At 36.0% G+C, this 21,849-nt stretch overlaps 1 protein-coding gene across 2 annotated transcripts; it reads right to left on the reverse strand.

The window, feature by feature from the left end:
* Window positions 1-326: 326 nt before the first annotated feature.
* LOC128670438 (actin nucleation-promoting factor WASL-like) lies at window positions 327-21,312 on the reverse strand. Of its 2 annotated transcripts, XM_064435998.1 has the most exons (13): window positions 21,164-21,312; window positions 20,973-21,060; window positions 16,519-16,746; window positions 16,031-16,130; window positions 12,438-12,605; window positions 11,786-11,902; window positions 10,988-11,170; window positions 9,683-9,757; window positions 8,691-8,792; window positions 7,982-8,193; window positions 6,297-6,386; window positions 5,526-5,683; window positions 327-3,574 (listed from the first exon to the last, which is right to left on the reverse strand). In XM_064435998.1, exons 1-12 carry the CDS (start codon window positions 21,178-21,180, stop codon window positions 5,531-5,533), a joined length of 1,533 nt encoding a protein of 510 aa, XP_064292068.1. In that variant the 5' UTR covers window positions 21,181-21,312; the 3' UTR covers window positions 327-3,574; window positions 5,526-5,530. The 2 variants fall into 2 exon arrangements, with proteins under 2 accessions (XP_064292068.1, XP_053602072.1); XM_053746097.1 differs by having other exon boundaries at window positions 327-5,683.
* Between the last annotated feature and the right edge of the window lie 537 nt (window positions 21,313-21,849).

Genomic DNA, 21,849 nt, shown 5'->3' on the forward strand with positions numbered 1-21,849 from the left:
CTTCACAAATGTTGGGAGTCAAGTTGAAATTATACTATAATAAATGTGTTGTAATTATACTATAATTATTAATTAAAGTGACATTTGATTGTCTTATTTCATTAGAATGCATTTATACTTTTTATTTTAGACGCAGCAATTATTAAAATATGGATCAGAGCTACGAAAGACGAGGCGCTAGACGATGGACAAGACAAGACAAGTCCCATAGACGAGGCGCTAGTCGCTGACAACAACAACGTGGGCGATCTGTCATTGATGGTTCCACATTGCCGCGGGATTCTTTCATGGCGTGGTCTCTTGAAAGGGATAATAAAATAAAAATAGCTTGTATTATTTTTATATTTAGTCAACATAATGTTACAGATGGTATTAATAACATGATTTTGTTAGTTAACATTGCGCACGAACATTTCAAGACATTAACAATAGAAAACATACATTTCAATATTATAAAAATAGCTTCCGCCCTTTTTTACAATATACAAGTTATTACTAAGTATAATTCATAACCTAACTTTAATAAGTCTAATTTTTTTTTCTATTGATAGTAATTTTCTGTTGTATTGAAACACAAATGGCCGAATTCGAAGGATGTCTCCATAGTTATCGAACTGGAATCGGATTTAGCCAACCAGGAAAACCCTTTACATATATGGAATAAGGGTCAATATCATTCGGATCGGCTAGGCGCAGACGAGAGCTGGAGCGAATACTAGGATTCTGACCAGCTGAAGCCGATTCAATGTCGTTAACTGGGACAATCTATGAGGCATTTAGCCACAATTCTATATACTCATATCTATTCTCATATCAGGATCTAGCGCATATTTTAACGAGGCGTTCGAAAACTTTCCATTTTAGTTTCAAATCAAATAAGACTCACTATTATATGAAATCAATAATTTTTTAGGCACTATTATTATTTTGAGCGATAAAATTGTGAATATAGCTTTTCAATTCCTTATTATCAGTCAAGTTTATCTGTTTTCTCTCACTCTCTCTGAGGAATGTTCACAATCAATTATTTTGGACCTTATAATGAATACATAAGATTCAATATCTATTGGCGAAATCTTTTCGAAGCTTACGAAGTTTCGACGATCGAGTTTAATTCGAAAACTTGCAATAAGGGAATATATTTTACTTGTCGCACGCCTCGTCATTAATGCGTCAATCTAAAATTAGTTTCGCACTATTTTACAAATTCATATTTATGAATATGAATTGCCAGCTACTGGAATAAACGCTCTTGCTATTGCGGCATTCATGCAAGAAGACATGATATAGAAATATGAATATTCGCCCGCGGGGTGACAGAGGTGCGGGGAGAAGGCGACAAAGGGGATCGAGAGGGTCGCGGGCGGCAGTCTCTTAATTCCCTTTGCCGTCCGCCCCGCGCCTCTCACCCCGCGGGCTAAGATTCATAAGGTATTTGAGATATGTCTATATGTCATGTATTTAATCGTGGTTTAAACTTTCGCTCTCATCAATAGCAAAAAAACCACGATTTTATTTTTTGTGTCATGGCTCCACCGTTCGCCAAAACGATGATTTTGAATTAAAAAAAAAAAAAAACAAATTTATAATGGAAAATATTTTTAGAGCATGCGATACAATCACTATATCAGACATGAGCATTATGTATTATATATATAGCATTATGTAGTATATATAAAAATAAAAATAGTAATAATAAATACATGTGTTATTTATTATAATCCTATCGACTTTATATCGATGGCCGAAATCGGAACAATGTTCACTAGATCAAACATATTACGTGTACGACGAATGGCAACCGGAGATGGGTTTACTCCCGGGTATAACCATAAACAATAAACACAACTAGTTGATGGGATTGGGCCTGGGCACAAGGCGTAAAGGACTTTTCCGAGTCTTACAGTAACTCGCTCTGATCGCAATTTGACTTTATTAAGTGCTTAACAGCGAACACTGGACGACACACAATAGAAGGTATATGTACTGCTATAGCAGTGCTGTGTCCGCCAATGTTCAGTTAACATACACAAAGCTCACGTCTCACTTCAACTTTATACTTAATTAGGATTTTTTTGATGTAGTTGTATTGTTTTTTAAACAATGCATGTCTCTTTATAATAAATAAGGAAGCAATGAAATTTTTTAAAAGTCTGTTAAGTTACATCAACCTAAACAGTATTTGATGCGATTTTAAATTTAAAACGCATTTTAACTTACATAAATATACGATTGTCTAACTAGATATGATTGTTCTTCGCTTTAGAATCACCATGTCAGTCGATCTCGTAACGTTACATTATATACAAATTATACAAAATCTAAATTATACAAATGTTACGCGTAAACATGACGTATGGAATAAAAATGTAAATAAATATTTATATCCTTAAAATAAACTTAAAAACTAAAATAAAAGGCTATACGACCGAGTCAACTAGATAAATAATAACGGAATTTGTTAAATAAAGTTTATTGTTATAAAATATTAAAGTTTTTTCTAGTTGAAACGGTCTGCAGTGCAATAACTCTAACATATTATGCAAAGATATAAATTAAAGAATATTTTATTTTAATCATTACTAATTCATAAGTAGCAGAAAGTGGCGAAAGAAAACGGTAGCAAATAAAGCTAAACATAACGATATTGATTATTTAAATAAATATATGAGCATTGCACTGCATTTTTATTGTTTCATCAATGTATGTCACGTACTGTACGTATAGTGCGAGGTTTCGCTTCGAATTCGATCATTATTATTACGGTCCTATACAGACTTCAATTTCAGACCACAATCGATTCGCCGTAGTCGGATAAAGGCACCGCAGCGCTCCCGCAAGATGGCGTTGGAAAGTATATTTTAAAGCGTTCTCTGAAGACATATTTTACATTAACAACAAATAAGCGTAGTGCTCGCTTTTATCTCTCATCTTGTCAATCTAAATTATGTCTTTAGGGGATGCTTTAAAGCTCAGTTTTCAATAAACGTTTTCATGCCGGGTAGGAGCGGTGCGGTACAAATGATCTATAACTATAAATATGATAACAACGTCACTACACAATTGATTGGAGATGAAACATAAACGTAATCGAATGCGAATTGAAAACTCATACCAAGAGTACTGCAGCTTAAGTCTGTAACAAATATGACCGACTTCGGTTGTCAAATTGTTAGTTCTTATTGCATCTCAATAAGAGCTACTATCGAAAACAACCAATATTAATAGCTATAGCAGATTTATCTATAGCACGCAATATTAACAACTGAATGAGGTCGAACTTCTTATAGACTTTAGTGGGGTTAGCAACAGTTTTTGCGAGTACGTAATATCACCTTCGACAACATTTACATAGAAAATTTAGATAAGATCGTGATCTCGTAAAACCTCGTGCTCACCCCACAGCTGAATACCGAACCTCCACAATCGACGCTGACTAGTCGTTAACGCTACTGCAGGCACTGGCTTTAAACTAACACTTGGCACTCCTTATTATCACGCTCCACAACGTCTCGCGCTAACTTCTTGCGTTAGAATCTAGTAGGGCGGTAGTTTAGTTCATGAATACTGGCAACTGTAAGCATTTTTGTTTAGTTATTCACAAAAAGATAAATAATCTTGACTTTTTAATCAACTTGACTCTAAAAATCAAAATCTTTAAAGTTGTGTATTTAATAGTTCCGAAACTATCGTGCCGTTTCGTTCCAAGCGACTTTCATTCTATCGTTGTAGTCGCGTTCGGATGAACGTAATTTTTACGTCAAGAATTCCGCGTTGGCGATTTTTGGCCGTGTCTTGTCAAGCTCAAATTGATCAAGCGCCCTCTTCATTTCACCGCGAGAAGTGAGCATTTTAAATCATTTTAGAAAACCATCCTTGCAGCGCAAGGCGTTTACGAATCTGGTAATGATTACACAAATTAAATTCTATTTATACACATTTTACGGTTGTTCCATATTATTTCGTTAATACTGTTAAAATATAAGTACAATTATAATCCAGAATAGGTCTATAAACTTGAATAATTAATTACCATTATCGAGAAATAAGTCAAAAATAAATTTACCGTACGTCTATAAAGAGTAGCAAATAAATGAGGGGGCTATATCCTCCAGGCTAAATAAATTTTGTTGTTAAAAATCCGGTTTCTACTCTTTATAGACTGAATGTCGATTCTGTTGCCCACAATCGTGTCTCAATTATTTTGTAACAGTATATCATAAATGGGAAACAATTTTTGTCTTGCCTAAACTTAAAGTATAAGGTCGTCGAAACACTATTATGTCGTAACGTTAGCAGAATCGACACCCTGTTTAGAAATATATTTGTGAGCTTTATTTTGAGCGATAGGTACTTATTTTGAAATAGATATTACAACATTCCAAGATTGTATTAATAATTTCAAACACGAATTTTCATTAAAAATAAAAACTATCACAATATTTCTATACATAATAAAAATCTTATAATTTTGCAAATTTACACATTGACAGCTGAAGCGAATTTTGTATAGGATAACGAGTGGATTCAAGCGTAAGTGCTAGTCAAAAAAATCGTATTCACATCGAGTAGTAATCGAAAAAAATCGTATATTAGTATTATAGGCACAACAGGATATTATTATTACGGACACATTACATTTATTACAACTATGTGGGTGAATTTCACGACTGTTTGAACGCGGCATGTAGCGTTTCATTAGTGTCGCACATATTTTTTTTTTGAAGAATATATATTTTTTTAAATTAAACATTTATAAAATTAACATTGTACCAGTACTTTACTTATTTATAAAATATGATAATTGAATTGATTACTGTGTATGGTACAATTTAATAAACACTAATGAGAGCCCGCGGCGGCGTTCAAAACGCTCGTGAAATTCACCCGTGGGCACTTTTAAAAAATCATCTTGACACATTTTTGACCATATTTACAATCATGAAATATATTATATTTTACTTATAATCAACTGATATAAAAAAAAAACAAAACATCGCCCATAATTATAAATAATGCATGTTTTAATACGAGTGCGCTAGATCTTAAGTCGATCGATTGATTTTTATATAATCTATCGATTTTATATTTGAAAATGGCGGAATTATTTGTCATAGGTTTGTGAATCTTATCACCGGGATCATAAGATTGTTTTTTATGTATCTAGCGCACAGATATTTTTTCACGAAAAAAACTTGAAGTCATTTCTATCACAGGCGGAATCCTAGACTTTGACCTGATATATTACATCTCTGTCTTTTGTATACAAATACGTTTATATAACCTCAAAATTGTATGTATCTGTGATTAAACATATGTATAATATTACATTTATAGAACCAAATTGACGCGACTTGAATGTGAAAAATGTAATATCAGTCTTAACAATAACACAATTATATTCATATGAGAAACAAAATTAAACATTTAAAGAAACAATTTATGAACGTAAACTGCCGACTACAAAAAAAAATTACAATTGTATTTCGGAAAACGTTCATACAAACGACAGAGACAAAACATACCTCGGCTAGACGTCGTCCCACTCGCCGTCGCTGGTGGAGTCCGAGTCGGAGTCGGAGGAGTGCATGACCCGCGAGCGCTCGTCCAGCGCCTTGGCCAGCGCGCCCGCCAGCCCCGCCGGCCGCGGCCGTGGCGGCTGCGGCGTCGGCCGCGCCGCCACCTGCCGTGTGGGGAACATTCTCTATACATACATCGCCTTTTCATACTATTCTCAATTATTTATTTTTTTTACAAATCACACAGATCGAGCTGGCCCCAAAGTAAGTTCGAGACTTGTGTTATGGGATACTAGCTCAATGATACTATATTTTATAACAAATACATATGTATTTGTTATAATATATAGATAAATATCCAAGCCGCGAGCCAATCAGAAAAAGATCATTTTCCATTATGACCCGACCGGGGATCGAACCCGGGACCTCTCGGTTCAGAGGCAAGCACCGAAGTCGTCTAATGATGGTTAACGCAATAGAAGCAGCCGGTTGTAAAATCACAGCCTAACCTTCAAAATTTTAAGGTTATTTTTTACACTAATGGGGCACATGTGGAGATGAGAGGGAGATATTAAGAGTATCTAAAGAAATAAAAATTGTAGAGTAATAGAATGGTCAAAATTAGTTGATAAACTCTTGACAGACTGTAGTATGGTATAACAAACAATGGTATAATTTGGCAGACTGTAGCACGGTATAACAGTAGTATAACTTGGCAGATTGTAGTATGCTATAACTTGGCAGAATGTAATATGGTATAACAGTGCGTATGCTCACCGATCGGAGCTGCGTTCCCTGTCGGATTTCACTGAGCAGGTTCGTTCTGCTGTCGTCCTTCGCGGCGCTCGCCCCGCTTTGATCCACTGGCTGTAATATTACATATTCCTTATTTTATTAAACTACAATTATTCTTTGCCAGTCTTTTGAGGCATTTTTATTTAACAAAACGTTTATATGATTATCCTACGAGTTTATATTGCGAGTATTCCACATACAACAATATAATATGTAGGATATACGTTGAAGTATTTGTGCTGCTTATTTCTAAAGAAATCTCTTCCAATTGATCCGAAAGAGGGAGAAATGAGTAATAAGCGTGTAGTTGAAACTAAAAGTAAATACGTAAGGTTTATTACTTTTTGGTACATAAAATTATTATATTACGTTTGATATACATATATTACTGTGTACATAAAAATACATAGGCACATTCATGAGGCCAAAGCCAACATGAAGAGTAATTAAATACCATTTTACAAGGTTTTATTGAATTTGTCAGTACGTTTATCACTGATCAAATGAAACAAGATGTCGCGGTGACGACAATAAAAGCTTCCTTTGTAAGACACCCTGTTATTCATAAAAAACATAAAGCATAACTTAAGCTAAATAATTTTTTGTCCCTTACTATCAATGTCAAATATTGTAAAGTGCGATAATGACGAAACACACTTTAGTTTCAAGTAAGCTTTTATCTGTTTTATGAATAACAGGATAAATGTAAGAAAATAGTATCTCTCCCTGTGGGACTATCACCATCGGGACGATTGCTGTGCACAAATAGACTTCCAAAATGTCAACTATTGTCTAGAAAAGATCTACGTAGTGTTGGATATGTAAATTGGATGTTAGTAGACGGGATTACTGGGTTAGGGAGTGAGATACGGACGGCTACCTTTAATTTTCTCACAACAATTTTAGATGGATGACGATTCGCTTCTTTATGGCCGTGCAGCCTGTGGGCCCCCTAAACAGGTCACGACATTATTCCTTTATTAGGCTAAACTAAAACTTATTTCAAGTAATACATTTTGTGGTAAGATATCTTTCTTGAGTAAATCCTTTATGGGTGAATTTCACGAGCGTTTAATAAACATTTATAAATTAACGTACATACTTTACTTATTTATAAAATAAGGTAATTACATTGATTAATGTCTATAGTAAGATTTAATGAACACTAATGACAGCCCGCGGCGGAGTTCCAAACATTTAAAATCTAAGCGACAACCTATAACAATTTCAAAAACTCGCAGACCATTTCTCGAATCTGTGGAATTGCAACTCATATGTCACTATCGGGACCGCTAGCCAATCACACTGTCGCCGCGTCACAATGGCGCGCTGTGATTGGTCGGTTGCGTCTCACTGCGAATTCACATCTCCATGTGATATGAGATGAGAAGAAAATTCCGCCCTTGTTTGTTCAATAAAAAAATACATTAACTTTGGAATGATTGACATATTTTCCTTATAAATGATTAGATGTTGCCCGTGGGAATTTTGAGATAAAATATAGCCTATAGGAATCCTGGGTAATGTACCTTTCTAATGGTGAAAGAATTTTTTAAATCGATTCGGTAGTTTCGGAGATTACCCGCCTCAACCATACAAACTCGCAAACGCTTACCTCTTCATAATAATAGTATAGATATCCTTATAAATGATTTATTATTTCTTACCTTGAGCATTTTATTCCCACTCCGAATGCTTTCCATCAAGGCAGCTCTGGCGTCGGCGGGCACGGCGGAGTTGTCGGGGACGGGCGGGGCGGGCGGGGCGGGCGGCGGCGGCGCGGCGGCGGGCGGCGGCGGCGGCGGGGGAGGGGGAGGGGGAGGCGGCGCCGCGCCCGGCGGGGGAGGGGGAGGCACTGACGGCGGCCCGCTCGACGGCGCTGGACACAACACACGGTAGTAATACACGTCACATTACGAGTTGACAGCTAAATCAAGAGTTGTAACTTTATTATTTTTGACGACCTCTGTATCTCTCATCATAATGGTCATCATGCCGGACTGCTACACTGGAGGTCCCGGGTTCTAATCCCGGTCAGATCAAGACGGAAAATGATCTTTTTTCAGATTGACCTGCGTCTTGGGTGTTCATCTAAATATGTATATGTTATAAAATACGGTTTCGTTGAGTTAGTATCTCCATGACACAAGTCTCGAATTTGCTTTTGGGGCCAACTCAAACTGTGTGATTTGTCCCTATATATTTATTTATAACTTGCTGGAAAATTAATACGAATACAATATCAAATGTTTCATATGTGAATATCATTACACGCTTCAATCTACAGACAGTAACTTGACACGCTACACAAGTTTATACAAATATAATGCAAATCACAAAATAAGCTATGATAATATAAAATGTAACAATACTCACGTTGCGGCGGGCGCGGCGGGGGGTTGCGGGGCGCGGACAGCGGCGGGGGAGGGGGCACCGCGCGCGCCGGGGGCGCCGGCGGCGGCGGCGGCGCGCGCGACGCTGCGGGCGGGACATTTACATTATCCTCACTATCAATAGTAGATTAGTAGCCAAGGGCTGTAACGCATCAATTGCAGCCCGAGATATTTAGTTCGAGGGTGCAATTGATGCTTAAACTCGAGCCAACTACTTTGCTTTATATCTCGATTGTGAGGTAAGTAGAAAAAAACGTAAATATACAAAAAATTTCAAAAATAAACAATGTTTAAAGTAAAAGTTTTCTATTCCCGCCTTTTTTTTATTAAAAAGAACCAAGTAAAGAAATTTTAATTTTTTTTTAAGAACGAAATTTAGATCGCCATATCTATTTAAAATTGATAACTACTAAATTTATACGAAAACAAGGCTGAATAGCGAAGCGACATATTACATTATTACCCTAGAGCGCTTATAAGTCACTTACAAGCCCCATTTGGGGGTAATAAGGACCTACTTACCGAATATGAGATATGTAAAACTATTTTATTCCAACTAATATTATGAGTGCAAAAGTCAGTAAAATATACAGGACTAGCTGCGCCCCGGAGCTTTGCTCCCGTAGGAATTTTGGGATAAAAAGTAACCTATGTGGTGTTCCAGGTTATATTCTACCCATGTACTAAATTTCATAACAATCCGTCCAGGGGATTTTGCGTGAAAGTGTACACATAACGAGAGTTTGAGATTACCCTGATTGAGACAATCCTATATAAAAGATTGAGAGATAGAGCGTGAAGAGATAACAAACAAACAAACTTATTTTAGCATTTATAATATTAGTAGGATTCAAGGAGGTCTAATTGTCAAATTACATAGATGTGTAAAAAAGGTAGGTTAATATTACAGTCGCTGGTAACAAAGTTTCGCTGACAAAATAGCAGTGAGTGTAAGTAGTAATGTGGTGTACTCACGCGGCGCGGGCGGCTGCGGCGGCGCGGGGCTCCGCGACGGCACCGGCGGCGCCGGCGCCGCGCTCTCGCTCCACCCTGCGCACACACTTACTTCATAGTCGTATTCCTCATGGCCGTGGGCCGCGGGCATTACGTGGATAGGAACACACACAACTTTCTTGGCACTGTTCATGAAGTGGTTTGCCATTGCCTTCTCCGTTTCACACACAGGTTAATAATCAACCAATGAGCAGGTTTCTTCATGATGTTTTCCTTCACCGGAAGCAAGTGGTGGTCGATGAAAACTACTTTACATGAGTCAGATTGGTATACAACCTCATGTGGTACGAGTAGGATTGGAACCTGAGCCCTTTCGTTCAACAGGTGGGCGTCTTAACCATTAGACCACCACCGCTCCGCGCACATACCTACATATATACTGTTAAATTATATTGCATGTTTAATAGGCTAAACTACATGTCTGCAATGTATTATAGTGGAGTTATTAGTTCAAATATAAATAGTAAGTAACATAAAATTATTATGACATTTGAATCTAATTATGATGGTTATTAATATTGACTAAATGTATAAAATTATGTACAAGGCAGATGATACGTACTCTAATGTCAATTTTTCATGTTTGTGTTAACTTTACATTCCTCGCCTAATAGGCAGAATATCCTGTACCTTACTCTTTATCAGTTGATAAAGAGTATCACCATGTTCTAAGGAATAAGTGATTTATCTATCTATATATCTATCTATCATAGCGCCAATAGAGGCGTTAGTAGATTTTGTAGCAACCGATTAAAATATATTATTGTCTCATATTGGTGCCCATAACGCAACACATCATACATACCCATGTTATAGATATAAACGCATTTAAGTTTAAAATAAAAATATTAAAAACAGTGCTTTTTTTTACCCACTTGATATTTCAATTTTAATGTACATGATTAAAAGGTGAACAAATCAAAAAGAGAATACTGTATAGACGACGGTCTAGTGGCCGTCCATTGTGCTTTTTTTAAACCCCCCCCCCTTTCAAGTCTCACGTGATTAATGGACGGCCCATAATGTAACCGAATTTGAGAATCGGCTGAGTTTGTTTTTATAAATTATATTATAATTTTTGTTTATACTTTTTACGTTTGGTTATATTTTATGAAAATGCACTGTCCAACATTAAATCTTCGTATAATAATACAGCTGCATCGTACACAGTCATCCCAAATCATCTTAAACATATCTATTTCATCTAGAATATACATATTTATTACAATATTTGTCTATGACTAATACAAACAATATTTGCGTTACCTTTGCTAGGCTTCTTGGTATTATGCAGCTCGTTCTTGACCGCATCGATGCCGCCGTTCTCGTGTATGAAGTCGTATATGAACTGGCGCGTCTCCTGGTCCTGCAGCTGGCTCTCGGAGACGCCCGCCTTCAGGAAGAACGACTTCATCTCGTCGTCGTCCGGCAGAGTCTCCACGTCGAATCCTGGGAATAGAAGTTTATAGGTTTCAAGAGGAACGTGTACAGGCCTCTCGGCCATACAAAAAATATATCGTTTACTATTACTGTATATCATCAATGATTAATGTTTTAATATATATATATATATATATATATATATATATATATATATATATATATATATATATATATATATATACCTAAAACATAAATAAATAGGATTATTGATTTTTCTTTTGTATTTATTTCCAACAGTTTTCGTCACAAATCATTGTTTTCGTGATTAAAATTTCGTCGAAGTTAATCGCCTGCATCGTGTAAACCGAGTTAGTTTTTTTTAATAGTATTTAAAAAAAGAGACATATCTATACTATTATTATAAAGAGTTTGTATGTTTGAGGCGGGTAATCTCTGAAACTACCGAACCGATTTCAAAAATTATTTCACCATTAGAAAGGTACATTATACAAGATTGCTATAGGCTATTTTTTATTTCGGAATTCCCACAGGAGCGAAGCCAACATCTAGTCATAAATATATAAAGTATGCTAAACGGTTGATCCCCAAAATCAAAGAAAGTCGTCATGATTCAATTAGTCTCTGACTCTTTCTTTCCTAAATAAATAATGATATTATCACCTGTGGCGGCGCTCCACCCTATGTGTGACACGTGTTTGAAGCCGTGCGGCACGCCGATGTCGGCTTTCGTCAGTTTCCTTCCTTTTGGCTTCTTGGTGCCTTTTAATGTGTAGCCGGCTGTAAGGAAACACAAGTAAGTTCTTGTTCAAACTAGTTTTTTCCGGTTTGTCAACTATTCAAAAGTTGATATCATTGGGAAAATGTGAGAAATGTCCAACAAAAAGTTGAACAAAAAGTTGTTCATAAGTTGAATAGAGGTAACGAATTATAAAATTATAGAGTATTTTAGATAGTGGATAAAATGTATATTTAAACAAAAACCTATTGAACGAGTCAATTTCTGAAAGGAACCGATATAATGATGTAGGTAGACCTCAGTCCAGCTGTGGGCTCAATGTGGCTGAGATGGTGATCTCTCTCTTATCTCGGCCCGGTTTCATTCTCAGCCACGAAGGTCGAAGTCTAGGGTTCACTTTTCTATTTTTTATTGGTCTACTTCCCATGGTTAGTTGTTAGACTAGGCATGCATATCCTTCTTGACCACATGAAAGCACTTTCTGGACAGCAGTTCCTAGTTGCCCCTTCTGTCAGAACCAGGCGTAGTAATAATCGAAATGTTATTTGAAATTGAAACGTAGCTAAATATACATACAAGTAAACGAAGGTTTATTTGTAAGCGGAGCGGCGAGCGGCGCGGGCGCAGGAGCGGGCGCAGGGGCGGGCGGCGTCGCGGGTAGCGGGGAGGCGACGCCGTTCTGACGGTTGTTAGTTGCGCCGCCCGAGTTCGCTCGCGTCGCCATCATTGAACGCTGCCGTCGTTCTGAAAGGGGCGTTTAATTAGTACAAGTTAAAGTGATCACATTCAATGTTGTGAGTCGAAAAGTTGATTTGGACAGTAGACCAAGTACGTGAATTCTTGTTATAGATGGTAACCCTATTTTGCTACATTATATATTCTAATGGATTTATTGGATTGAGCACTTATCTCTTTTTTAACTTCCTCACTATTAGAGAAAAACCTTTGCTCATCTGGCTTTGAATGAAATGAATCTTATTATAGTAAACTTAAGGTTTTTATTGCGCTTTTTTTCTGTAGAGTAATCAGTCAGGTTATATTCGTAACAAACACGGTTACCATAGCGATAATAAGAATGTACGTGCTTGTCCTATTGTACTTTACTGTTATTATATAGATTAGGGGTATAAAGTGGCTGTGACTATGACATACGAGTAGACAAGGGGGCTTATTATCATCTCTTATAAAGCGATGCAACTTTGTGGAACTGAGCTGCATCGCAAATTCGTACCATCAATTTAATTTTTAATACCAATGCGATACCTTTTAGATTCCTAAACTAAACTGAATTGCAATTGGAATCATTTCGTAAAAATTGATGATGAAAGGCCTGCAGACCTCGAAAATTTTTAGGCAGATTGACATGAATCTGTGAATCTTTGCCATTAGGATACGGAACCCTAAAAAATGCGCTCAATCGATCCATACATTTGTTTTCATATGTAGTTATGATTCTTACGACAGACACACATATAAAACACGTCATTTTGTCATGGGTACCGACGTAATTCGGTCATTGTCGTAAGTAGTATCTCAGCGAAAGTGTACCTCGCGGATTTAATGGATTTACACTTGCTATACGATCTTAATCTAGCTGTCTCGCTTTGCCAATAATTCATCATTTTCTTCGTGCACGTTATACATTATTTTTATTATTTATGGTTATATGGCTACTACTAGAGAATTCATATTAATTTATTAGAAGTGGCCATAAACATTGCTGACATGATACACAGATACACAGGAACAGCACTCTTTAAATGAGTTTCTTTCGGCATTTCTTCTTTCCGTAGCAGTCGTTCCGAAATGCCAATAGAGTATAGCTTTATTAGAAATCACTGCAGTATGAAACAAAGTCGCTTTTCGCTTGTCTGTCTATCCCTATGTACTTACGCTTAGATCTTTAAAACTACGCAACGAATTTTTAAGTGGGTTTTTTCAATAGAGAGTGATTTCTGAGGATGGCTTAGGTGTAATATAATTTATTATGGTTTTGATACGCGATTCGATTTTATACTTTTATATTTGAAGGACCTGTTTACCTTTTCAATAGCATCGGAGTGAACAGATTTCTATTTATATATTTAACTAGCTGCTAAAAAATACTTAATAATCTGTGCTCATGCGCATTACATAACTGATCAAATTTTCTTTGGCATGTAACTTTCTCTACACCAGCGCCCCTAGCGACGAATTTAATCGCGTTAGACCTCATTCGGAGCGACATTGTGGTTCATTAAGATTTTCATAATATAAAAAAAGTATTGCCACAATATTTTATTTGTAGATGTGTATATAAAACTATAAACTCAGTCATCTCACGCACGTTCGTCTGGCAGCATTAGTTGTGTTAGTAAACAATTACATCATACCACATTATTATAGTTATTTGTTCATTCTGTTTCACTTCAAATAGGCAATCGATTTACCGTCATAGGGCGCATTGTCATGAGTTTTTTCGGCGCATTCTACATTTATTCTATTCTATTATACATTCCATTTATTTAGGTATGTAAATAAATGTAAACCAACTGAGTTGTCTCTTTGGAATATCTCTACGAATCCATTACTTTATGAACTTAACATCGAAAATTATTATAATATATACATGTATGAAATATTTTAGTAAAATAATTAGTTAAAATTAGTTGTCCAGTGTCAGTACAGTCAATCGCGCGTAAGTTACACTGCATGGTTCTCTATGCGTCGCTACGTCGGTAATATGTAATGATTTTCGGTTAAAATCACCAACGCTCCATCCATACTTCCATATCCATACTAATATTATAAAAGTCTGTCTTTGTCTGCTTTCACGACTAAACCAGTGAACAGATTTTGATGAAATTTGGAATTGATAATTAATAACCCGAGGTCAAACATAGACTGTTGTGGACGGAGCTGTATTTTGTTCTTCTTACAATATTCCTTTTAGGGCCATTTTCAAAATAAAACTAATTTTAATCAGTACCCTTTTGTAACACCGCTTTTTCTACGGAGGTTAAAAATATCAAAGTTGATAAAATAGCATCGGTTATCGATCCGATGGTATCAAGGTTCTCGTCCCTATTACGATAATGACGCCTATAATAAGGCATCGACCGGCAAACTTTCAGTTTCTCTTACAATCAATTATCTACTTTATCGAAGGTATACGCTAAGTAATTGGAATAGTTTTTTAAGTCTTTAGCTACTAAGTTATGTACATACATATTTCATGCATAAGTAACTTAAGTAAACAAGGTAGTCCCAGAAGAGGCGCTTTGATGTTACTATACTAGTTGTTCGCCACAAACTTAGACCTCGCGAACACAATAATTTTTTGATGAGTTTTTACAAAATTGCGCATATTTCAAAAACGACTTAACCGATTTTGATAATCCACGAACTTAAAAATTCTATTGACAGATCATGCATACCTTTTAAGTTTCATCAAAATCAGACCAACGGAAGTTATCGCGTTACAAACAAACAAACAAACAAACAAACAAACAAACAAACAAACAAACAAACAAACAAACAAACAAACAAACAAACAAACAAACAAACAAACAAACAAACAAACAAACAAACAAACAAACAAACAAACAAACAAACAAACAAACATATATACATACAAAAAATGTATTTTTGTCCCAAGTTGTAAAAATAATTCAGCGAAGGGAGCAAGGTAAATCGGTCTCTCTCCATCTGACCGCATAATTTTCTTGCTTCAGCTTCAAAACGGAGCGGGGTCTAGGGACCGCTAAGTACGGCCCAGGGTGATTCAAATAGCAGAAACAGCACTCGGAATAGAGTGTGAGGTAATGGGACATATTCAGCGTACACTCGGTACTGCCAGGACGCTTCCCTCAATAGGCCCTTCAGGTCGGTACGGTCCTTGATATTGTCGCCTAATTCCTCATGTTAAGCAGTTAGGGTCGACGTAGCGACCAAATGCATGTATGCTTCGATTCACATAATAAAAATCTGCTGCACTTGGCATTTTATTTACTATAGTGAAATCAGATACTTTTCTAATGTCAAAAACAAATATTATATGTCTGGCTTGAGCCCCAATCCCAAGGTATGAAATAGATAAATAGCTCTCATATGGACAGCCCTAAGGGTGAACGACCTGTATAAATATCGGTTTTACCTATTTGTTTCAAACTTCCGATTGGTCCACATACCTTGCCGCCTCTGCTTCCTCATTTCGATTCTCTCTATAAGAATATTCCTTAGAATCCTCGCCTCTTCTTCGTTCGCGAAGTTGAACGCCGTCATGTACTCCTAAAAACAAATACATATATAATGTACACATCTAACATGTAATAAAACTGTGAGTGGGCAATGGCTATGTCGGAACACAATCGATAAATTTTGATTGAAATATATTACTGGATCTAAAAATAAATATTTGTTATTTATTTGCTCGACGCATGTTGATAGTACATTTCGCTTTATCCTAATCCTAATTATTATATTATTATGTAAGTAAAGTAAGTCTATTTGTTTGTTACTTAATTATTCATATCAATCCAATCTTCTAGAAATTTCGCCTGTAGTTAGGAGTACTGAAATTTTGAAAGATTTAAATCGTTAGTAAGAAGGCCAACTATTGAAACGTGATATTTTAACATAACGTTAATAAAGTCAACATTTTATCTTAAACACTCACCTCCGCCTCAAAAGTGTGTAAATACGGCCTGGGGCTCTTGTACTCTATCTGGAGGTAGACCTCGTGCTCCCATATCATGATCTTCCTGTACAAGCAGTATATCCTGAAGAAGTACGACCTTCGGCCGTTGTCCTTTATCAGACAGAGCACGCCCGTGTCCATTTTCTTCCATTCTGAATGCCCTGGCCCTTCGGTGGTGAAGAGCTGGACCACAGCTGTCGCTAAACTCTGAAACAAGAAAGGAATCCTGAATCTTCAAGTAATAGGTATGTGACCAGGAAAAAAATTTAAATAAATAGGTACACGATAATTGAAATGACTTAATACGTTTATTCGATGTAATTTTTTAGTATATTTCGTAGGAATGCTTTGACTCCGGTAAATTAATTTTGATTTCCATTGCCCTTGGCAAGCATGTTGGCGATAGTGGCTGCCTAATTTTATTAATCACCAGCTGTAGCCCGTAGCTCCGCCCACGGTAGCAAGTTTGACTTCGGGTCATCAACTATATCTATTCTAAATTTCAAAATTGGTCCAGCGGTTTAGCCGCGAAAACAACGCAGACAGACAGTGTATGGATTTATTTAAATCTTATATTAATTAATGTGATTTTTAATTGGTAATTTTAGGAAATTATATGTATTCATGATTATGTAATTTTAGGAAATTGTATGTATTCAAGTATATTATTCCTATGATATCACATAATTATGAATATTGATAATTTGAGATCGAACATGTTTACATTAAAGTGATTATATCACAAAATATATATATTAATCTGTACATATTTAAATACAACTGCCGAAAAACGACAGTGATTTTATAAAGAATCAGGAATGTGTTTATGAAAATTATTTTAGGATCCATTCTGTATGTTAATAGACTTTTTATAAGTTACATGAAGAATACCAATTTCTTCTTTAGTTTTTAAAGTATGCAGACTTCAGTTTTCTGATGTTGGTTCCTGATACAAATACCTATACCACAGTACAACAAGTACTCTACTAACAGTTAGCAGATACATGATATTTAATATAAAAACAACCTCAGATGTATTATAATTATTATGTAGAATTGCAAAATGAGGAGAAAGCTATTGAAAATCCACTCCATTGCCAAGTCGTGTCTCAACAAAGCCTAGCTCTTTAATAAATTAGCATTAACAAATTACTTTGTTACATAATTTTTGTTCTGTGCTCTTTTAAGAATTTGTCAAGATACTTCTATTAATGTAAACTGCACCTTATTTTGAAGCACTGTTGAAATCGTAATATATGTCTCACCACTACTTAGGTAGGCTTAGGTTTACTATTTAGATAGCTGTGTTAAGTTGATTTTCTCTCTCTCATCTCCACATGTTCCAGTTACCTTCTAGTTACCTCTGTGACGTTGCTAAGGCCGGATTGAGCGTAAGAAATATGACTGCCTGATGTAAACACTCGTTGGGAATGCTATTGTAACCTATATATCAGCGGCCTAGGTTATGTTTTAGTTACCTCATACGACATCTACAGAAAGATATGTAGTGGTCTACTAGGGATTTTAACATGTTTAATTACACGTTTATAAAATAACTTGACTTTTTATGCATGACACGAAGAAGAACAGGTAACTATTAAAGTTTAGTTTTCAACTCGCCTAAACTATCAAATAATCAGTTGCATTGTATGTAAAGATGGGCAAATAAAAGTGACAGAGCCTGTTCCTACAGCTATTACTGTCAGGGAAAGTAATCTCAATGAGGCAATATAAAATCTTAACAGCCTGTCGTTAAACAAGTTAAATCACTTGCTGGAAACACTTTGTAGCTGTTATGTTGCCAACTACCTGTGACCATTAATACTACAAATCTATACTATAATTACAAAGAGGTAAGTGTTTGTGACTTTGATAGTTTGTATGTTTGAGGCAGGTAATCTCCGAAACTACTGAACCAATTTAAAAAATTCTTTCACTATTAGAAAGGTACACTATCCAAGATTGCTACAGGCATCATATATTTTATCTCAAAAATCCCACGGGAGCAAAGCCCCGGGCAACATCTAGTGATTTTATAATTTAGACACAATATGTCTATCCTAATCCTTATAACCCCGACTATAATATTAAAAGTGCTTTTGTATTAGGATAGTACCTTGTTTTACCTACCATTAGCAATTACCCACGCAGCAATGGAAATTACTAGGAAAAAGGTAATAGATATGTCTATCATAATACTGTCCGACAGTGCGGCGGTCCTACACGCCCTGCGTCGTGCCTACGTGGACTCTGCACTCATATTGGACTGTCACGAATCCTTGGAAAACCTCTGTAAGTATAACTCAGTCACCCTCCAATGGATTAAAAGTCACAGCAATTCGCTGGGCAACGATGCAGCAGACGAGCTTGCGAAAAGGGGGTCTAGCTGCCCCCCTGTGGGCCCTCTGCCGATCCCTTTCGCGCAGGTTCGTTCCTGGTTCCGCTCTTGCATAAGTGAAGAACAAACCCAAATATGGCAGACCCTGGAGACATGTCGACAAGCCAGGGAAGCACTACCTGACTGGGACAGTCGTTACTCAAGACGTCTGATCTCACTACCAAGGAGGTATCTACGCATCATGGTTGGCATCATTACTGGTCATTGTGCACTAAACAAACCTTTTCACCCTAGGTCTTACAGACAGCCCACTATGCAGAGCATGCATGGAGGCTGAAGAAACTGCAAGCCACCTTCTCCTGGAATGTAGTGGCGTTGCATCAACAAGACAAGAGTTCCTGGGAAATCCAGGGACCATGAGCGAAGCCTGCCGTTCACCATCGGCGGTGCTCCGCTTCCTGAAGGAGCTGGACTGGTTGGAATGATCAGCGGCTCAGACTCCGCACGCAGAAAGGGCCCAGACAAGAGGCCTAAATGCGGAAAACAGTCCTCGAGGGAAGTAAGTAAGTAAAGTACCTTGTTTTTGTTTGTTTATTTGATACCTCTTCAAGCTTTATCTACTCAACCAATATTCTTGAAATATTTTGCATAAATGTAGTTTGGAGGAGGGTGCTATTTGCATCAGAAAAATAACTGTTCCCATGGGAAATTCAATCGGGCGGAGCCGCTGCCATAAGCTAGTTAATAATAAATTACTAATTCATCATATTTATTTAAAAACAAAATTACACATAACCATAACATTTATTAAGAACAAACTGAAATATATATTGTTCCAGTGGGATTTGCGAAATACCTGTATTGTATTACAGGTGGTGTTGTGTGTATTTTAAATGCGCTATGGATATTTTATTTCAACTATCCCAATCTCATTTTAATACAAAGCTATTCACAAGGGCATTTAAGCGAGCGAAGTCGCAGATAAACAGCTAGTATACAATTTTGTTTATATTTAAATTCAACTTAAGTATCCAATATGTGACGTAGCATGACTCAAACATACAAGATTAAATAAATATGAATTAAAATTCCTTAAAGTACATTACCCTAAGCATTAGTCAAGTAATATTCTAAAATCTGTATGCAAAATTATCAATAGTTCTTCAGGGATAGCCAAATTTACAATCAAGATTTCAAATTAAAATAACATTATGAAGTAGGTATGTAAAGTTTATTTTAATACAACTAAACAGGAAATATTTATATATATACATGCTTTATCAATGAATAATGCTCTATTTGTATTAGTTTTAGAAGTATGCAGAAGGAAATTAATTTAGACATAACATAATGTAAGACTATTCGCAATAGTGTAATGAAAAGCCAGCCAGTAGATGGGTTTACTTCCAACTATCTTCAAATAAATTAGGTATATCTTAATTAATTAACATTTTATTAAATTAATCGATGTAAACATTTTTTTGTTTATATAAATTAAAACAAAACAAATCATATTATTTCATTTATGTATTATGAAAATTATTTATTATTTATTATTATTACATATATCAAAAGTATGTAAAATTATCAAATGTAGCGAGGACAACAGCACCACCTTGGAAGTTGAGATGCTAATTGTTAACCTGGGATTGTATGATGTCATAAAAAACTGATTTCATGGTAGTCAGGTAGCCCCAGTTCATTGTACCTAATTAAATTTATAAATGCTTAAAGGATACACTTTCACCTCCAAATAGAAACAATGAAGAGAAATCACTTGTTGTGCTTTGTTTGATTCTAAGTGTTAGTATGCAAACATTTGCTTTAAAATGTAGAGTGAATCACTATTAAGTAATGCTGTTAAATAAGCTAATTCATGAATTAATTAATTCATATCATTGACTTGTGAAACATATGATTTTATTATATCATGTTGCTAATTATTCAGTCAATACCACACAGACAGTTATATTAGTTTATCATCGATATCAACTGTAATACGATTATTTATGATTTGTGACGAGATACGTAATCTACAGCCGCTCTGAATCACGAGGGAGGCCACAGAGGCCTAGTATTTTACATAGGTACATACCTGACATTTTGGGCCTATGAGGCTGAAAACCTGCTCGTTCTCCTCCCGAGACAACAGGACACTGGGCCTGTGCTCTCCCCTCGGCATTCTTTTAGAATAATAAACAAATCACGTAAAAATACTTCATAAACCAAGATATAAGTTGTCAGTCACTCTGAATTTGGAACATTTTAACATTACACAATTCGTACTTTGGCACAGCGAACATTCTCCGATCGACAATAACAGCATTTCTCACGACACGGAAATATTCATTTCAATACTATTCAGAGTTAAAAATCTCGGAAAACTTGCAATTACTTTCTCTGTAGCCGTGTGAAACATCAATCATCAAACTGATAGTTGGACGTTCAGTGTTACCATATCAGAATAGGGCTTGTCTTTTTTTTTCTGCATTGGCATACGCAGAAAAATAAATACCTCTATTACAAAATTGTTGTATTCTTTTTTACTATCATACTTTGTTATTATTCTCTTTAGGCTATTTATTAAAATAAATATAATTACTTCGTAAACAAATGCTTGAGGCAAGTATTTGTTCATGAATGTTGCCATGTCAAACTTGTCCCAAATGTTGCCTTTTAACTCTAGTAAATCCTACTAGATGGCATTAAGTACTTCACTCATCGTTTTTGCAAGACTGTTCGAAAATGTTGGCACTTTTATTTATGCAACTAGCCAAAGAATAAGAGGCAATTAACTGGTAACGATAAGGACTACGTGGAGTATCCCAAAAAGTTCTACTGAAAGGATCACAGTGGAAGGTTCAAGTGATTTTGCCTCTAGTCATAAGGATGACATCCGCTCTATTAGTTCCTAGGGGAACAAATAATCCTGACACCAATTTAGCTAATACTGTTTACTCTTAACACTGGTA

The sequence above is a fragment of the Plodia interpunctella genome, chromosome 5 (genome assembly GCF_027563975.2).
Source record: "Plodia interpunctella isolate USDA-ARS_2022_Savannah chromosome 5, ilPloInte3.2, whole genome shotgun sequence".
Taxonomy (NCBI): domain Eukaryota; kingdom Metazoa; phylum Arthropoda; class Insecta; order Lepidoptera; family Pyralidae; genus Plodia; species Plodia interpunctella.